General features: G+C 56.0%; 1 protein-coding gene across 11 annotated transcripts in view; it reads right to left on the bottom strand.

The window, feature by feature from the left end:
- The window catches only part of SGIP1 (SH3GL interacting endocytic adaptor 1), a 48,771-nt gene that overhangs the window by 6,963 nt on the left and 22,640 nt on the right, over nt 1-19,168 (bottom strand). For 7 of the 11 annotated variants that reach the window (XM_048312494.1, XM_048312493.1, XM_048312484.1 and 4 more), the window contains exons 8-19: nt 18,222-18,233; nt 17,699-17,710; nt 17,098-17,122; nt 16,696-16,747; nt 15,680-15,765; nt 14,334-14,426; nt 13,408-13,482; nt 11,165-11,611; nt 8,444-8,565; nt 7,576-7,702; nt 5,157-5,216; nt 4,317-4,376 (exon numbers count right to left, since the gene is read on the bottom strand). In XM_048312494.1, coding sequence (XP_048168451.1) covers nt 4,317-4,376; nt 5,157-5,216; nt 7,576-7,702; nt 8,444-8,565; nt 11,165-11,611; nt 13,408-13,482; nt 14,334-14,426; nt 15,680-15,765; nt 16,696-16,747; nt 17,098-17,122; nt 17,699-17,710; nt 18,222-18,233 — 1,171 coding nt within the window. The remainder of the gene's footprint in view (nt 1-4,316; nt 4,377-5,156; nt 5,217-7,575; nt 7,703-8,443; nt 8,566-11,164; nt 11,612-13,407; nt 13,483-14,333; nt 14,427-15,679; nt 15,766-16,695; nt 16,748-17,097; nt 17,123-17,698; nt 17,711-18,221; nt 18,234-19,168) is intronic. The other 4 variants (XM_048312487.1, XM_048312486.1, XM_048312485.1 and 1 more) reach the window with 4 other exon arrangements.

The following is a 19,168-nucleotide window of genomic DNA, read 5'->3' as shown; positions in this document are numbered from 1 at the left end:
CCATGGCAGGGCTGGAATGAGCCAAGATTTAAGGTTCCAACCAAGCCAAACCATTCTCGGATTCCATGATTTGAAAAAGGGGAAAAGTTTGCTTCGGTGGTGCTGTGCATCCATGGACACTCACCAGGCTCTGAAATAATTCAGCCCTGCAGGGTCACACACGGGTTTCCCTTGGCTGGCCAGGAATTGTTGCTTCCAAAAGACATTTGAGGATGAAATCATCACTGCAGGTGCCCCTGGCATGCTGGAAACCCTCTGTGGGACCACAAGCTCTGTGCCCACCACCAAGGGGTTGGCACAGCCAAGCCCTCACCTCTTCCCGACGGAAAGCATCCAAAGATCAGCCCAGATGTACAAGGTGTTGTACCACCCCAAAGCTCCTGGAGAGGTCACTCCCTGCCCTGGCAGTGCCCTTCAGCCTCCTCTATTTCCTGCAATGCCCCTTTGGAACTTTTTTTCATCCCACATTCTGTACACCAGGTGAAGCACGAGGATTATTTTGCCCCAAACCAGCTAAAAAGGAACAGCAGAGGACTCCAGAGGGGCACCTTATCCAGGGACCCCCTCACTCCGTCACTGTCATCACCGGGTGGGTGGAAGGGGGGATGGATCCAGCCCGGGGTTTGCTCGGAGCGTGTGAGCCCCTGCCAGCTCCAGCCAGAGCCGTAGGAATTCCAGCGCCAGCCCCGGGATGGGCAGCACCTCCACAGGCAGCGGATGAGGAGGATGCAACGCCGAGCAAAATGTGCCACGTTCCTGGTGAGCTCTTCTGCTTGGGCTATCCTCAAAAATGATCCCTTCCCTTCTTTCTCTGCTGCTTCCCATTGCTGCTCCAGTGAATAACAGGGTTTGGGGGCAGGAAATTGGGATTTGCAACATCTCCTGGGGGGAAGCACTTCTGTCACTTCAATTACACTTTGAGTTTGGGTGTATTAATGGGAGAAATTATGGTTTTCACCAACAAGGAGGATTCCTCACACCTTCCCAAGGCACCCGTGCGTTAATGGATAAATCCTAAGTGCTCTTTCCTAGAGGCACAGATGAAGGATTTTCCCTTCCAAGGTCTAATGCAGCCTAAAAGTGTAAAAAATGGATGCAGCCACACGTGTCTCTCTCGGTCACGCATCCGAAGAGGCTCAGGGGAATCGGGGATCCCAGCTGCAGCCCGGGATGAGGATGCTCAGGGAGCGTATCCGGCTGTTCCGGGATGGGCAGCTGCAACATCTCCCCCACACACGCCAGACCCATTGCCACACACGCATCCATTAATTATTAATTAATTACCCTAACGAGCCCAGAGCCTCTTGCTCCCGAGGCCACAGCCCAGGATATCCCTCAGGGATTCCCTGATGGACATCCCACTGAAGGATAGACACAGTTCCAGATGAGGGCACGGGCAGCTCCCTAAAGCCACGGGACGCCAAACCCCAAAGCCCCGTGACTGAGGGGACGTGCAGGACATGGGACAGCACATTTTCTATCAATCCTTTCCAAACACACCACTGGGAGCAAATCCTTGCTCCCCACCCAGAGCAACAACCCCTCAGAGCATCACACCCAGCTGATATCCCAGCAGCGGGATATTCCCACTGCATCCACCTGGAAATACAGATGGGATTCCGAAAACATCCACAAAGTCTGGCTGTGGAGGGGGAAACCGGAGGTGTCACCAAGCAGAGGAGCCTCAGGCTCATCTCATAGGGAAGGCACAAGGAAGGGCTTGGCAATGGAATCATCATTCCTTGGAAAAGGAAAAGCCCACTTCCCAAATGTGCAAACTCCAGCTGGGTTTAGCCTGGACCCCGCACCAGGGTATGGAATGAGGGGCAGGGGTCTCCCGCACCACCACACCGTTCTCCTTGTTTCCCATCTCCTCCTTTTCCCCTGTTTCTCTGCATCTGTATGAGATTCCTTGATTCTCCAGGATGAAAAATCAGGAATACACAGGGAGATCTCATGGATCCCCTGAGCAGGCTCAGCTGGGCTGTGGGAATCTGAGTCCATCCGAGCATCAGTAACAACAGAACATCCTCATTTCTAATTATCTAAAAATCATGTGGGTGGAATTGGGGTTCTTGGTTCCCTCCACTCTTCCCTCATGAATCCATAAATTCTTCTCTTCATGGCTTCAGAGAAGAAATAAATAGTGAAAACTCAGGTTTTCGCTACAAAAGTATAAACTATTATAAGCATTAGAATTATTTTCCAGAAACCTGAGAGACCAATCCAGTTGCTGTGGCACAACTCCATCCCAAACTTGCCTTTTCAGCTCCTGCTTCTGAAGTCATTTTTATGAACATTTCATTTGCACAAACGACCTGATAATCACGGAGGCAAAAATAAATCCACTTTATGGAGCTTTGGATCCAGCCATAAGGAGCAGACCAGCTTAATCTGCCTTATTTTTCCCTAAAAAAGGTGGAAAATGCAGCTTTGGAGTAGCCAGGGATCCCAGAACATGACTCTGCATGAGAGCATCGCCACATCTCTTTTCACACAGGAACAAACTGCCCCATGTTCATCAAGCACACGGATCTTGCCACAAAAAAAAAAAAACCCAAATCCAGACAGAAACCATGATTTCCCTTCTGGCATTCCATGCCCTGAGTTCCAGACGCCAAACTCAGCAGATCTCCTCTCACTTCCCTGCAGATGAAGTTCATCTTTTTTATTTTCAAGTTGGGCTTAAATATTTAGAGATAAATCAGGAAATCCAGCGTGTGGAAGTGAGACAGCTCCTTCGTGGGCTGTGGGATGAGCCCGGAGGCAGTGCCACACTCCTGCTTTCCCAGGATAATCCCACCCCGTGCTCCAAACCATTCACACCACCAGAACCAAGAATTCCAATAGAAGGGTACTATTCCAAGGTACAAGAAGACCCCCAAAGGTGGATGTGCAGTGCTGGTGCTGGACTGAGCGAGGGGCAGGAGGAAGCACGGAGCAGGGGGAATGTGCTGCTGGAATATCCGTGCTGAGGGATAACGCAGTCCCTGCTGCCCTCAGCTCTTCCCAGAGCTCCCAGCAAGCACCTGAGAAAGGAAACCCAAGCCGGGATTTTAGCTGGAAACAGCAAAACTGCCCCGAGCACCAGGAGGAGGCAGCTCCTCCACGGCCTCTCCTGGGTCTAAACTGGGAGATGCCGCTGGAGTGGGGACATCAAAGTGGGAATTGCCCGAGTGGGGACCTTGGAGCCAAGGAAAAAGGAGGAAAGGAAGGACCCAACGCCCCTGGTCACCACCAGCCTGATCCCTGCCTCCTGCTGCTGCTCAGCCATCACGGTCACCTGCAGGGGTTTGCTCCATGATCCCAACAACCCGTGCCAGGCAGTGCCACCCCAGGCCACTCCTTTGCAGGAGGGGACACACTTTGGGATCACACATGGAACATTCTCCGGCACGCCCCGTGCCAGCAGCACCCCCAGCTCTGCCTGCAAGCACCACAACAGCTCCCAAATGCTTCCCTGGGGATTTGAAGCTCCTCGCCCTGCTGCAAGCGAACCTCCTGCTTTTCGTTCTTGTTGAAAGGATAATGTTGGCTCAGTGCCCGCGGGATGAAACTTCCCCCAAAGCCTCGGGGGACTGGCCACTCACCCTTTGTCCCCTCTGGGATGTGACACTGCTCGGAGAAGGTGCCATCGGCCCCAAACCGAGGGTTTCCCCTCCCCGCATCCTCCCCAACGCTCCTCATCCACCAGGGACCCAAAAACCTCCAGCACCTCCAACCAAGCACCCCAGCAGCACAACCTGGCAGCAGCGCAGGGGAGGTGCTGGCAGTGCCAGCGCATTCCCGGAGCCCTTCCTGCCGAAAACTGGGATGGGAGGTGGGGAGGAGGCAGCGAAGCCGACACCCTTTGGGTTTGAATTAACCAGCCCCCTCCGGGGAACGAGCAGCTCGCGGGGAGAGTGGAGAGAAGCCCTGGTTGACAGAGTCAAGTTCCTCGGCAGCGCAAGCGGCTCCGCTCCCTGGTTTTCACCTCCGTCTGGGAACATTCGGAATGTTCATTTGGGGTTTTGGGTTTTTGGTTTGGGGCGGAATTTTTTGGTGGGTTTTTTTTTTGTTGTTGTTTTGTTTTGTTTTTTGAAAAGGGAATCAACGAGGAACAAGAGATCAGCGGGACAAAATGCACAAATCAAATCAAAACGATTCCGGTCGGACCGGCGATGTCATCTAAGTAGCCATAGCATTCCGCACGGGAAGCTCGATTGGATGGAGCCTGGAAAGCTGGATTGGATGGAGCCTCGGAAGGGAACCCCGGGAGCGAGAGAGCGAGAGCGGGGGAGAGCGAGTGGTTACCGGGCGTGCTTTGCACAACTTACCTTCGAAAGTCAAATAAAACTTTCCTCTGTCAAACCAAACGAGGGAAGGCTGTTCATTCTCTGTATGGCCAGGAGTTGAAGCGGGATGGGAAAGGTCAAGGAGAGGGAGAGAGAAGGACACAGTGTGAGTCACAGAGCAGGTCATTAATGTCGCTACGGGGAGGGGGCGGGCGCTGCAGGGCGGTCACACGTGCAGGGACAGGGGCGTGACACCCGGGCGCTGGCTTGGGAGACAAAGCGGAAAGCAAAGCTATGGAAGCCCAGATGGAAGAGTCGTTCTGCCCGCTGGGTGAGCAGTTTGGAGGGGTGCTCTCGCTTTTTTTTTTTGGCTACAGTAGAAGAGGCTTTGTCGGCTCATGCATCCGTCAGCGTGTTCTGCCTGCGCGGAGCGGGGCCAGCGCGCCCTGCGCCCCTCAGCGCCGGCGCCGCCTCCGCCAGCATTCCCGGCGGGAATGCCACCCCGCAGGGACACTCAGGGACAGTGACACGTGGCTGTTTGCTCTCGCATCTCAGGACACGACACTTGCAGAGAACCAGACACACGCACACAGAGCAGCAGACCCTAGCTGGAATCTTCCCTTTCCCGTCACAACCAGCTCCCTGCACTCCCACCGCCTCCAAAGCCACCACGCTGGAATAACTCGGGATGGGGTGTGTGTGGGGGGGAGTGGGGAGAAACAGCTTTTTGAGCTGCTAAATGAACCTTTTGGAATTTGGGAGGTGCCAACCTTCCACCTCCGAGTCCTTTGAGTCACTGAGAAACTGTCATGCAAGGTGCTGCGAGCGGTGGGTGCCGCTCCGAAGGCGGATTTCTTGGAAAACTCCCTGCTAGTACAGTACCTGCCGGCGTTTCACTGCGCCTTTCAAACGCGGGCAGTTTGGCAATAAAAGCATCATCCTCTGATAACACAAGCAGAAGAAACGCAAAGGAAAGGAAGAAAGAAAGAAAAAAGAAAAGAAGAACACAAAAAGAATGAAAACACGGATCCCAAGTGAAACCAAGCAGCGCACTTGTATCAACGGAGAGACAGAGAGATGACGGAAGGGGCACCGACACGGGAATAAACCAGCTCCTTGCTCTGCCAGGAATTGTCCAGACTGACACGCAGCCAACGAGGAAAGCACACCAGAACAGCACGGAGGACACGGAGATGGAACAACCCTTCACATGCTCTTGGACAAACTCCATCGGACTTTGCCACAGGGAACGGGGAATGCGGTGGAGACGGACTCCAGCCCCAGCTGCATTGGGGTGTCCCAGACCCCCGTGACCTGCAGTGCTCCCTGATCCCAGACCTGTCCATCCCTGCACACCTCCCACCCCAGCTTCTCCTCGTTTGGGAATTAGAAGTGCTCCCTCCTCTGCTGTGGGTTTTCCTGGATGCTCGCCCAGCACCAGCGCCCGCCCTTGCCTTGGTGGGGACAAGGAGATGCTTTCCCAATGCAGATCCCAACCCCTGTCTGTCCCTGCCTGTCCCCCATCCAGCTTTTCCCAAGGTTTAGGTTGGATGCCAGCTGAAAAGGTTCCTCATCCAGAGGGTGCTGGGCACTGCCCAGGCTCCCCAGGGAATGGGCACGGCCCTGAGGCTGCCAGAGCGCCAGGAGCGTTGGGACAACACTGCCAGGGATGCCCAGGGTGGGATTGTTAGGGTGTCTGTGTAGGGCAGGAATTGGATCAGTGATCCTGGTGGATCCCCTCCCACTCAGCATAATCTCCGCATGGAGCTGGAGATGCAAAACGTGGGATGCTCCTCCTGGCTGCCCCATTTGGAGCTCCCCATCAGGGGTGACCCCAGAGCCCTGATTTTGGCTCTCCTCCAAGGAAACCCCCACGGAGGGGGTGGGACCCCAGTCTGGGACCCCAGCCCAGCAGCCTCACCCCCCCTGCTCAGCGTGGGGAGGTGGTTAAAACACCCAAGAGCAGCTCTTGTTCCCAAAAAATGTATGAGAGAAAAAAATAAATCTAAACTGAGAGCCTGAGGCACCTCGAGAGGTGGGAGCAGCCCTCAGCCCGCTCCCATCGCCCTTCCCAGCCTCCTGCAGCCCCTGGGACCATCCCTGTCCTCAGCCTGGCTGTCCCCTCCACCAAAACCACGTCCCTGTGGCTACCGTGCCCTCAGGCACCAGTCAAGGCCACTGCCAGTGCCAGCAGCGGTGGCCTGTGGCACAGGGGACGCTCAGGGCTGGCTGCCCCTCGCTCCAGGTGACGCTTTCCCCAGCGAGGTGCTGTGACAGTGACAAGAGCCGGAACAGGTACGAGCACCCACAACAGCTGAGAGTGAAGCAACGACAGGATGGAGACGCAGTCGGAGACTCCAGCAAACCCACGGGGAGGGCTCGGTGCCACCGGCACCGCGGGGACAGCACCGTCACCAGCACCTTCCAGCTGCCACAGGCGGGGTTGGTGGCAATGCCACCGCTCCCCACGGTGACAGCAGTGGCAAACGCTGCAGCCAGCACGGTGGCCGAGTGCACGGGAACCTCCGCCAGGCTGGGTTTTCCAGAGGGTTGGGAAGAGAAGACAAAGGAGGAGGGTGTTCCTGGGAGAAGATGGAGCTGCAGGAAGCGAGGGGCGAGGGGCTGGCAGCCAGGGGGTGGTGGGGATGGAGGGGGGGAGCGCTGGCAGCAGGGATGGGGGGACAGGAGGGGACAGGAGGGGATGGAGGAGGGAGGTGTGGGGGGACCCAGCGCCTGGAGCTGGGAGCTGCCAGCCAGACTCGATTCCCACTCCTTGTCTCAGCCCCGGGGTTTTGGCAAACCCCATTCTTTTCAGGACGCTCCTCCGAAAGGAAACTGCAGCGTTTGGTTCTGCTCTAGGACGTGCCAAGTGGCTGGGAAGAGGCTTTTCCAAGACCCCTTTTCCTGTTACTGCTTTAAGGGGAAGTGTGAATTTAAGACATTCCAAGAGACTTAATATTCCTGGATCCCAAGGTCTGGCTTCCAGCCCCACTCCCCTCCAGGCACAAGCATCCCCTGCAAGAAAAGCTTATTTTGCCCCAATTTACAGCCCAGAACCACATTTCACATTACAATTCCCTTGACTTTCACCAAACATCCATTTCCCACAACATTTGGAAAAACTTCCCTCACAGCATCACCCTCCTGATCCATCACCCCCCTCAAATCCCTGCTAGCATTTAAAACCCCGATGAAAGCTAACGAATCCAACCCCAAAGAACGATCTAGCGAGTGAAAAGGCCTCGGGAATTACTGGAGGACGTAGGAAAGGTGAAAGAACAGCAGTGCTGTGTGTGTTTACCGACGGTGGGAGTGGTGGCTGCACTCAGGGAATTGGTGGAAGATATGGAAGAAGTACTTTCAGCACGGGCTAGAGGTGCTATCGGAGGAGGGCTGGAGGAGTGGATGGGAGGGCTAAAAGGCCTGGACTGGAGAGAAACATAAAACAACACAGAGTTAAAGCAAATCTGCACAGAAATGTTTGCATCAAACCAATAAAGTTTTGCCTGGACCCTCAGAGCCTCCTGATTGCTCCACTGGTGTCCCGGAGGAAAAACTGGAATGAGTTCTTTTAGTGCCAATGGTATTTGAGCTCGGAGCTGGGAAAACAGATTATCCCCACCATCGTGGGGGGGTGAGCGTTTGAGATTCCCACCCATCCACGCTGAGGATGGGAGCCCCCAGGGGCTGTGGGATGGATGGGATGGGCTCGGCACCGGGAAGGGAGCAGTGCCCACCAGATGCCAGCTCCCCAGGCCCTCAGGGATCCTTTGGGATCAATCCTAAAACCCTCACACCTTACCTGAAGCAGCCGGGGGCAGCAGGACAGGACACCACGGCCCAGCTGGGTCCACCGTTCCCGGGACAGCCCGATGCGCTCTGCCCCGCCCCCAGACCCTTCCCTGGGGCCCATTCCCATCTCAGCCCATTCCCTGCCTCTGCCACGACTGCGGACCGCGGTTTGCCCACGGTTGGCATCACCAGACTGGCAGAGCAGAGGTGGGCACAGCCCTTCCCACAGGGAATTCACCCCAGCGGACAAATCCTAGAAAACAATCCCCAGCCCATCCCGGTGACCGCTCCACTCCACTGTCTCGTTCCAGACTGGGAATGCCACCCACCACCACCTCTGGCACATCCCTGCTGTGGCCCCGGTGCCCCCCACGTACCACGTCGCTGACGGGGGGTTTGCCAGGGGGCAGCTTGGGCCGGGACGGGGGCCGGGGCGGCGGCGGCGGGGGGGTGCCACATGTGGCCAGCGGCGTTCCGGGGCGAGCCGGGGACGAGGAACCTGCAACAAACGGGAGCTGTGAGCGCCCCACGAGCTGTGCCCCCACGGGTGCCCACCCCAGAGCCCCACGAGCTCCCCGTGACCACGGCACAGCCCAGCAGCTTTGCACGGAACATTCCAGGATTGCTGATGCCCACGGGGTCCTGGCAGGGGCTGCTCAGTGCCCGGTTCCCTCAGCAAAGTTGTTATCAGAGGAGTCGTACAGCTCTCCCAAAAAAACGGGGGCAGCGGGAAGATGGTGATGGATGAACCACTGCTCCAGGGGCAGCACAACCGGGAATTAGGGATCTGCAGCACAGGGATAAAGCTTTGTCCCAGCACAGAAGGGAAAGGGTGGAAGGGGAAGGTTCTGGGATGTGCTAGGAGCAAATCTCCCACACAAATCCCAACCCTGTGGAAGAGGCTCCCAGAGGAAGGGGTGCTGATCCCAGGGCTCACATGGGCCCTGGCCCTGCTGCAAAGGGGGATTTTTGGGATCCAATGGAAATTCCAACAGGTGCTTCACCGGAGATCCAGGAGCCTGCTTCACTCCACACACAGGAATTCCTTCCAGGAGGAGTCCAGCAATGACTGGAGCTGGACAGAGCGGACAGGGGTGGCACCAGGACGTGAAGGGCAGCAGGAGTGGGAGGGAATTCAGTCCCCATTCCCAGGACAACTGACCCAGTGTTTGCCATGAACTTCCACGGAGCTCAGCAGCCCCAGGGTTGGCTAACACTGATGAGATGATGACTTAATAATTTTCCCACTTCCAAGAGAATAATTTCCTAAATCGTTTGGGTGAGACCCAGATTAAGGAAGGAGCAAAGCTGGATTTATAGAAACGACAGGAGGTGAAGGAGAGCAGGCTCAGACAAGAGAGGGCCTGGCTTAAAGGGAGTAAATTCCAGTCCTTCCTTTGCACAAATCCAACATTCAGGCCACTTTTATTAAAAAGCCTAATTTGGGAACCAAAGCTTGAATTTTCCCCTTCCTTATCCTAATAAAAGCCTGACAACATAGGAAACATTGTGGGAAAATATCCTTGTGAGTGGCACAGGGAGGGTTCTGTGGCCACCAGGTAGCCCAAGCCCTGCCAGATGGTGGCTTCTGTCCAGGGAATGGGTATTTCCTAGCACCAGAAACTGACAGCATGTGGAAACCAGCATGGAATCAGAAACCTGCTGGAAGGCTGGGCTTGGAGCAGCGTGGTGTGGTGGAACGGGGCTGGAACAAGATGAGCTCTGAGATCCCTTCCAACCCCACCCTTCCACCGTGACCCCGCACAGGGCCCCAGCCCTGCCTCGGGGACACCCACGGGAGCTGAAGGCAGGAGGGGATCGTGGCATGGCTCTGCTCCCCAGCACCCAAAAACCGGCCTTGGGAGGGTGGAAGGACAGGTGCTGGGTCTGTGCCACACCCCTGGATCAGCTGCCACAGGCTGCAGCTTTTGGAGGATTTGCACCATTTTTGGGTGGCTGTGTCCACGCTTCCATTTTCCAGTTCGCTGCGCTGGGGAATGCCGAGGTGCAGCAGGATGCAAAGCAGTCCAGAACTGAGCCAGGAGACAATTCCTGGGGAGAAGGGATGTGGATCTTCTGGGACAGGCTGAGCAGGGCTTCTCCATCTCATCCACTCCCACATGGGGAGCCCCAGCACATCTCCATCCTGCACTCATCTGGGAAGGGGCTGGAGAGCAGTGCAGGATGAATCCTCGTGGTTCCTGCTGCTGGAAGCTCCTGGAGAAGGCCCAGCTCCAGCAGTGGCAGCAGCAGCTGGACACTGCAGCCCCCACAGGGCCCCCCAGCCACCCCCAAACCAGCACAGAAAAGCCACCAGCACTGAAGCAAAGCCACACTCACAGCACCAGCCACACTCGGGGCCCCCTCCGTAGAGGTGACAAACGCCCCAGGCAGTGACACAACTTCCAAGCTCCCGTGACGAGGGTGACAGTGGTGGGATACGGAGCTGGGGGGCTGCACACCCACCCCACCACCGGTGCAGGTTCCTCAAGGCTCTGTGAGGTGATTCCCTCAAAAATCACCGCTGGTGGGTGCAGGATGGGAACACAGGGCTGAACTGGGGTCAGGCCCTAAAAGAGCAGGCTCAGGCTGCAGCTCCTCAAGCAAGGAGGGTGAGGAAACCGAGCCTCCCCGAGCTCGCTGGCCCTAATGAACATTTCTAATGAAGCAGGTGAAGGCTGGCAGAGGCAGCAGGCTCTCCCGTGGGAGAGGCTCACCCTGGAACACATCTCCCCATCCCCAGCTGAGCATCCATACCCAGAGCCAGGAAGGACCAAGCACCGCTCAGACCTGTAAATAATCGATTTAAAACCCCCCGGGATCTGAGGCTCGCTCAGATGATTTGCCTGAAACATTTCTATACCCACGGAGGACAAAACTGCAGCAACAACAACCCCGCGCCCAATTTTGGGGTGCGGCTCCCGGGAGCTTTGGGGAAGCCGCCCCACGGGAGCACAGCGAGGGGCAGGGAAGGACACGGGAGGCGCGGGACACACGCTGGAAGCACGGGACGGCCGGGCACGGGCACAGCCAGGCGGGAGGGGACGGCGGCGGTCAGCACGGGCACACCGAAGCACACCCGAGCTCTCAGCACGTACCGCTGGTGCTTCCCGTGCTGGCGCCCGGTCCGGGGGACGACACCACCGCGCGGTAGGTGGGCGGCGGAGGGGGCGGCGGGGTGGCTCTTTGGCCCGGCCCAAAATCTTTGGGAGAGGCGACCGGCTCGGCGGAATCATCCTTAAGGTGGGGCTGCTCGGAAAGCTTCTTGGGAACGTCTTCGAGCTGCAGCGGCGAGGGCAGCGGGCGGGGATGCTCGGCCGGAGCGCTGGCCGGGCTGCCCGCGGCCGCCGGCGGGGACGGCGCTTTGTCCCGGGGCGACAATTCCGGAGGCGCGTTTTCCGGGGATTGATCGGAAAAATTGACCCACTTGTCTTCCGCGGTGGCAGCAACAGATTTGGGGGACGGCACGGGGCCAAAAATGCTGTCCAAGTCATTGATGGACGGGAGTTTGTCCCGTTTGGGCTCTGCTGCTGCCTGGTCCCCTCCTGTGGTCAGAGGAGGTTTATTTTACACCGAGCATTAAGCGAGGGCTCCGCTACTCTCTACGGGCTCTACTTCTACGGGAGAGGCCCTAAAAACACCTTTTCTTATTTCTATTTATATAATTCATGGGCAAGAAAGTTTCCACCACAGCCATGTGCGACATGGAATGAATCCTGCGGGATCCAGAGGCTGGAGGAGGGAGCATGCACCACGAGCCAAGAATCCCAAATCCCCCCAAATTGACAGCCTTTTTTGTCCTCTAAACCACATCACGTCCTTATCAGCAGCTCGGAGGTACCAGCAGATACCAAAGGTGTGCACTCAGCGCTCTGGCACGCCCCGCTCTCTGTCTGAATATATATTTATAAACACTCAGGTATAAATATATATATTTCAACATGCTGCTTGGACACTGCTGGAGGCTGGACATGCAGCACAGGATGCACACAGGGAATGTATTCCAGCCACAGGGAATGTTATTCCAGCCACAAGCAGGAACAGATCGGGACTTCAGAGCTCTGCTCACTGAGCCACCACACACCAACATTCCCACCTGACTCCAGAACCACCACAGATCCGTCAGCCAAGCATTTCACATCCAGGGAAGGGAGATCCTAACACTGAAACAGCATCACCCTATCCCTGCTCCTCTCTTTTGGGGATCCATCCACGGCTCTACATTTAGGGTGGAGGGGATGAAATAGGATTTTGCTAAACCAGACCTCAGCCACTTGCTTTACAAATCCACAAGACACAGCCCAGCAAATGATCCAGCATTTGCTGCTGGGAATGGATTGATGGATGGAGATGGACACCCTGCCAGCCTGGCTGCTCCCACAGACAGGAAAATTGGGATACAGGAGCACAGATGAGGTGGTGATGGACAGAGCAGTGAGGCCAAAGCAGGGGAGCTCTTCGTGGCAAAGGAGTTTCATCCCAAGGGGCTCTGACTGCCCCCACACAGTGCCCGATCCAAAGGCACTGCCTTCCCTGCTCACACCCCGCTTTTCCATCAGCCAGCACCATGAATTATATGCTTGGAAGCACCTGATGTCCTCCGGCTGCATCTGACACCTTTCCATCCCTGCCCTCGGGTTGTCCTTCATTCCCAGCACCATTCTCCCTCCCTGCCCCAGGCTGCAGTACCAGGGGGGCTTTTCCCACCTTTCAGTAGGAATTGGGGGGCAGGGAATGCAGGAGCAGCTCCCTGCCCCAGGCAGAGCCTGCACACCCCATTATTTCCTCAGCACAGCCCATGCAGGGCTGCTCCAGGCAAGAACAGGGCTCTGGAATTTGGGAATATATCCCAGTTCTCAGCAGGATATTAAGACTAATCCTGCATTGCATTCCCAGAGTGACTGATCCAAAGGCAGGGATGCTGTAAAGAACATTAATTTCACCAACTTGGGAGCCAAAAAAATCTTTGTGCTGCTTCTACTGCAGCATCCACTGAAACACCACAGAGCTATGGCTGCCCTGGATCCCTGGCAGTGCCCAAGGCCAGGCTGGACATTGGGGCTGGGAGCAGCCTGGGACAGTGGGAGGTGTCCCTGCCATGGCAGGGTGGAGCTGGATGAGCTTTACACTCCCTCCCAACCCAACCCGGTCTGGAATTCTCTGAATTCCGAGGGAAGAGGATGCACAGGGACCAAATCCGTGTCCAAAACACAGCCACAGGGACCTGTCCGCACCCCAGGGCCCGGGCCAGGACCTGTCCCCCTCCAGTGCCACCCCAGGGCCCCGATTAGGACCTGCCCCCCCAGTGCCACCCCAGGGCCGGCGCTGCCAGGGCTGTTACCGAGTGCCAGGGGCAGGGGGGAGCCGGTGCGCGGCGGCGTGGCCGGGATGTTCTTCGGGGGGAGCGGCGGAGGGGCTGGAACAGAGCACAGAGGGGAGAAGTTCAGCTGGAGAGCAGCAGGAAGCATGGAATATTCCATGGAATATGAAACAGGATTGCTGGGAAAAGGGGATAAGGCTGCGATGAGCTCCGAGCCCCGCCCGAGCCGGCCTTGGGCACTTCCAGGGCTGGAGCAGCCACAGCATCTGTGGGAATTCCAGCCCAACCCCTCCCCACCCTCACAGCAGGAATTCCTTCCCAACATCCCATCTATCCCAGCCCTCTGGAATTGGGAAGCCATTTTCATTGGGTTTTATGGAATTTTTTCCCCCCATTTTTACATCTCAGCCCACGCTCCTGTTTCAAACCCCTAAATTAGCACTTTAATGAAACCTGGAGCCTCTGAGGCACGGAGCTGCCTCCACCTTTCTCCCGCGCCCATCCCACGTGGATCCAGGATGTGCCTACGGGATGGGGAATGCTGGGGCTAATTAACAGTGGCTAATTAACCAGCGCTGCTTTACAGGGGCATTTCTGCAAAGGAAATGGTTCCCCAGCTGCCCCAGGCAAAGGGAGAGCTGCAATGAAAATCAGGGATTCGGGGCTGTGCAGCTCTTCCTGATGTTATCCTGGAAAAACTGGTGCTTCCAACTTTTCCAGCCAAATAACCACGGCATGAACGTGCAGGATCGGGATCCATCCCTCCATCCCATATCAATCCCACTCCCTCCTCCAGCCCACGGTGCTGTAACCCAAGTCAAACCAAGGGGAAAAAACTAAAACAACCTCTAATTTAAAATATTATGGAATTGCACAACCCAGATGAGGAAAACCCAAATCTTTGACCTGATTTCTGTAGGTATTAATTTAGTTTTGTGGTCACTTACTTCCAGTTGGAAAAGGTCTTGGAGGTTTTGGGGACTCTACGTTTGTGTTGACGGGCTGGGCTGACCCCCATATCTCAGGCTGGTCCAGAGCAGCTGAAAAAATCAAAAATAACCATTTGAAAGCAATGAAAAACCCAAACATTTCCTTCCAAACACCAAAGCACGCGGATGAGACGCTGAGGCTCTGGGAAAAGAGGGACCAGACAGTGACAGAAACCTCATTAATTAAAGACAGGGGGTTCTGTAACAGTGGATAATTAAAAGCCTGTCTGGGTTTGAAGCAGGACGTGCAATTAGTTTGACACTCATGCTGCTTGACAAACAAAACAATGCCAGGGATGGATTTGGAGGCTTTTTATGGGAAGGAAAGCATTGTACTGATGGCAAAAACGGTCCAGAATTTCAGGATAGGCAAAAAAACCAAACCCCATCAGGTACTAAAATGAAAAGAGAATTGTATTCACTGGGAATAAAGGGGGGGGGGGAAATGGGTATTTTTATATAGAATTGAAATTTCTTGGAGTTTTTTGTGCAGAAAACTGCACACAAACATTCCCTTGATGAAAGGAATTAACTGGAGTCGTTAATGACAGGACATAATGAGGCTACAAGGGCAGTGGCCACTCCCTGAGGTCCTGGAGGCTCCAGAAGGAGGAGGAGGGAGGGACAACCCGCTCCAGGGGGTGAATGAGGTTGGTTTTGGGGAAAACAAGCCTTGCAAGGTCCCTGTGCTTTGGGAGAGAGGGGAAAAACCAGATTTGGAAGGAAGCAAAGTGTCTCTGTCAAACAAGCACTGTTTTAGGGGGAAAAATGCCGTTTTTGAGGTGGCATTTCCTAGGAATGGAGGCGCTTGTCCAACAGCTGCATCCAGAATCCTGGATGGAGTTAAACTCCCCCTGCTCAAGGGTTTGATGGGGAAGTCCTGAGTTTGGATATTCTTGAGCTGTTCCCTGTCAGGATCTCTCCCAGACTTCGTAATTAACTAATTGACTTAAGCCCTTGCTCTGTTTCCATCCAACCCGAATTAACCCCGGCCCGAGGCCGCCCGGAACGTGGCCACCCGTCCTTCAACCCCTGCTTCAGCTTCTTCCTCCTCCAGCAGGAGGGCTGGGAACCTGGGAATCAGGGAATTGGTGAGCTTGGAAAAGCCCTCTGAGCCCATCGAGCCCAACCATCCCCCAGCACTGCAAATTCCACCCTGACCTTGTCCCCAGGTGCCACAGCCACACGGCTTTGAGATCCCTCCAGGGACGGGGCCTCCACCCCTGCCAGGGCTGGAGAACCTTCCTGTGTCCCTGCCAGGAGATGCCACCACAGCCCCAAACTCACCACGACCCCAAACTCACCACCCAACTTCTGCTCCTCGAACGCCGACTCCAGCGGGGGCCCGAAGAGCGGGGCCAGCGCCGCCGGATCTTCCCCGCTTTTCCTGCTGTGGGATGAGACAAGAACAGAGAATCCATGAGGGTCCTTCTTGAGTTCTGACCCCATGTTCGAGGCAAACACAAATATTTTCAAGGGCTTTTTCTATCCCAGACCAACGAGGAGCTGTCCAAACACAGGATTCCAGGTGGGAAAAAGGGAAAGGAGAGTGGTAGCAGCACGGTGCCAACCCTGTGGTGCCACAGCAGCTGGGGGACAGCTCAAGCTGCTTTAGGATTAGTCCAAACTTCATGGGAAAGGATCAAAAAAAAAAAAAAAACCCCAACCAAAAAAAACCAAAAAAACAAAAAAAAAAACAAAAAAAACCAAACAAACGAAAAACAAACAAAAAAAACCCCCTTGAGATCTGGGCCATGCTCTGGTCCAACACACCTTGAGTCGGACCCTGGAGCTGCACAGGGCACGTTCCCAGTGAGATTTGGGGTTATTCCAGAAAACCCTGCATGTTTGCTGTCCTGAACCAGGATATCCCTGCCAAAGGTTGGCCAGCTCTCCCGATGGATCAGGCTCAAGGTGGCTTCCAGCAGGGAATGCCCTTGGTGCTTTTGGGGGAGAACAGGGACGGACACTGAGCATCCCAACCATTGTCAGCCCCTCAGTCCTGCCAAAATCCTGAAATGGTTTCAGTTGGAAAGACCTTAAAGCCCATCCCATCCCATTCCATGGCAGGGACACCTTCCACTATCCCAGGCTCATCCAGCCTGGCCTTGGGCACTGCCAGGGATCCAGGGGCAGCCACAGCCGCTCTGGGCACCCTGTGCCAGGGCCTGCCCACCCTCCCAGGGAACAATTCCTTCCCAAGATCCCATCTAACCCTTCAATCTTCCCATCAAGCACAGTGCAAGTGGGAAAGTTCCAAACCCACACTGGGATGAGGTGCCTGAACCTTGGATGATCCCCCCCAGGGCTCTGGACTGACCTGGCAGGGTCTGGCGTGGGCGTGGAGCGCCGGGGCCGCGTGATCTCCTCACCTGCAGGCGGGACAGACATGGATGAGAGTCGTTCCCATTCCAGAGCATCCCCCTGGGCCCCCAGACCCTGTGGTGGCAGGGGGGTCACACCTGGTGTCCCAGCTGCCCTGCTGGGGAGGTGCTGGCAGGAAAAATCTGCTTTGAATTCAGATTTATCGCTGGAGAGAACAGAAGCAGGGAGCTGCACTGCCACAGGTATCCCAAGGATGTCCCCCACACCCTTCTCCAAAGAAAGGTTTTTGGGAGCCACCAGCTCTGCCAGAAAACTCACTCATTTTTCCCCACCACCCTCCAAAACACCTCCACCAACTGCAAGAACTTATTTTTTCCAGGCTGCAGGAGATACTTACTGGATAAATTCCTTTTAATCGTGCCCTGGAAGGAGAAACACAAGAATAAGTGGGATGCACAGGGCCACGAGTGCATGGCAGGTGTCACCCCAGGAGCGAGGCAGCCCAGCAGAAGGGGCAGGAGTTGTCAGAGGGGACATTTACTGGACATGGCTGAACTCCAGGGAGCAGAAAGCCCTACAGAAAACCCTACAGAAAAGTTCTGAGCCACACGAAGCCACCGCTGGCAGCTCCACCTTTGGAGTTATCCCAAGTGCCACATCCACAGGGATTTCAAACCCCCCAGGGATGGGGACTCCTCACTGCCATGGGCAGCTGTGCCAGCAGCTTGTGGAGCAAAAGCCAGATCCCCCCAACCACAGGAGCAGGGACATCCCAGAGCAAGCGGGGTCTCCGGGGGTTCTCAAGGATGCAGGTGGAGAACTCCCATCACTGAGGGCCCTTTGTGTTATCCAGGTCCCCCCATCAGCTGGGATCACACAACGGGGTGTGTGACACCACTGGCACCTGTCCCCACGCCCTGTGCCCACCCCAGAGCCCCGGCATGGGCAGGGACCCCTCCGTGGCTGCATTCCTGAGAGCAAGAGGAGCAGGTTCTTACCGGGCTGCGCCGCTGCGGTCAGCGAGAGGGGAGAGAAGAGACACCTGGTCAGAGAGCGACAGGTCAGCACCCCAGGCTCCCCAGCAGCCACCACACCTCCCGGGGGGCTCCTTCCCCACACCTCGTGGTCACCCTGGGAGAGCCCCCAGGGCAACCCTGATCCTGGGAAATGGGGGGGATTTATTTCCTCATCACTTGGAGAAACCCCGACAGCACCACAGATGAGATTCCTGCCTTCTCCTACCTTTGGATGCACCATGGTCCAGGTAAAACCCAGCCCTTGCACACCTTGTCCAAATTCTTGGGCCCAAACCACACCCCCAGAGCACAGTGAGAGCCAAGCCCAGCTCTATTTTTAAACATCCTATTTTAAAACGCACTAAGTCAGCCACAGAGGAAATTAAACTTCCTTCTAGAAGGGCAGGATTTGTTATTTGCTTTTGACAGTTCAGCTCTAGAGACAGGACAAGAGCACACGAGGCTGGGTTAAAATATTCCGGGAGATAAAAACGGTGTTTCTTACCGGACTTTTCCTCTAAAAGAAGGCAGAGAGAGGAAAAAAACAAAGAGAATGAGAAGGTGAGGGGTTTTTTATAAAGAGGAACCAAAGGTTTGTGTCAGGTTAAGGACATGGCAAAGCAGAGGGACAGCAGCGCGCCAGGGTCACCCGTCCACGTGGGAGACCGGAGGGAGAGGAAATATAAAACGTTTGGAAATGTGAAAGTTGTGTGTGAGCCATCTCCTGGAAAGAATTCCATTGTTTTATCATTCCAGGCCCTGCTGTCCATTCCCAGTCAAGGCATCAGGACTCCCAGTCCAGAGGGCTGGGAACAACGGGGACTATGGACGCAGCGGACACAGGCCCTGGCACAGGGTGCCCGGAGCAGCTGGGGCTGCCCCTGGATCCCTGGCAGTGCCCAAGGCCAAGCTGGACATTGGAGCCCCTCCCAGCCCAATCCATGGGATTTAGGATCTCCCACCCCACCGCTCCCTTCCAGCGGGGATGTGGTGCCGGAGCTGGTTTGGGAGAGAAGACAAGTCCAGGACAAGGGCAGGGACCTGGCAGCAAATCCTGGAATTCCTGTGGATGCCAGACTCCTGCAGGCAGCTCCTGCCCGGGGCTCTGGAGCTTTCCTGGCCCGTGCCAGGATCCGGAGCGGCCCCGCTCCCCGGCCCATCTGCTCCCTTTGGCTCCACACGCCGGATTTGGGATCCCCACGTGCAGCAGCAGCAGCAGGGATCCTCCTGCCCAGCCTGGCAGGGGCTTTTCCCTGAGCACATCCCACAGGGAGGCTCCAGCTCTGGCCCCAGGGATCTCTCCAAGGCACAGCAGTGGCCCAGCCCAGCAGCCCAATCCCACAGCCCAGCCCACACAGGGATCCTCCTCACCCCTTCCCGAACAACGGCAAGCCCCAGCCTCGGCAGGAAAAGCACCACGGGAAAGAGGAGACAAAACTCAGATTTAGGGAA

Source organism: Corvus hawaiiensis, chromosome 9, assembly GCF_020740725.1.
Source record: "Corvus hawaiiensis isolate bCorHaw1 chromosome 9, bCorHaw1.pri.cur, whole genome shotgun sequence".
Classification (NCBI taxonomy): Eukaryota; Metazoa; Chordata; class Aves; order Passeriformes; family Corvidae; genus Corvus; species Corvus hawaiiensis.
This window is presented reverse-complemented; position numbering and strand designations above follow the sequence as displayed.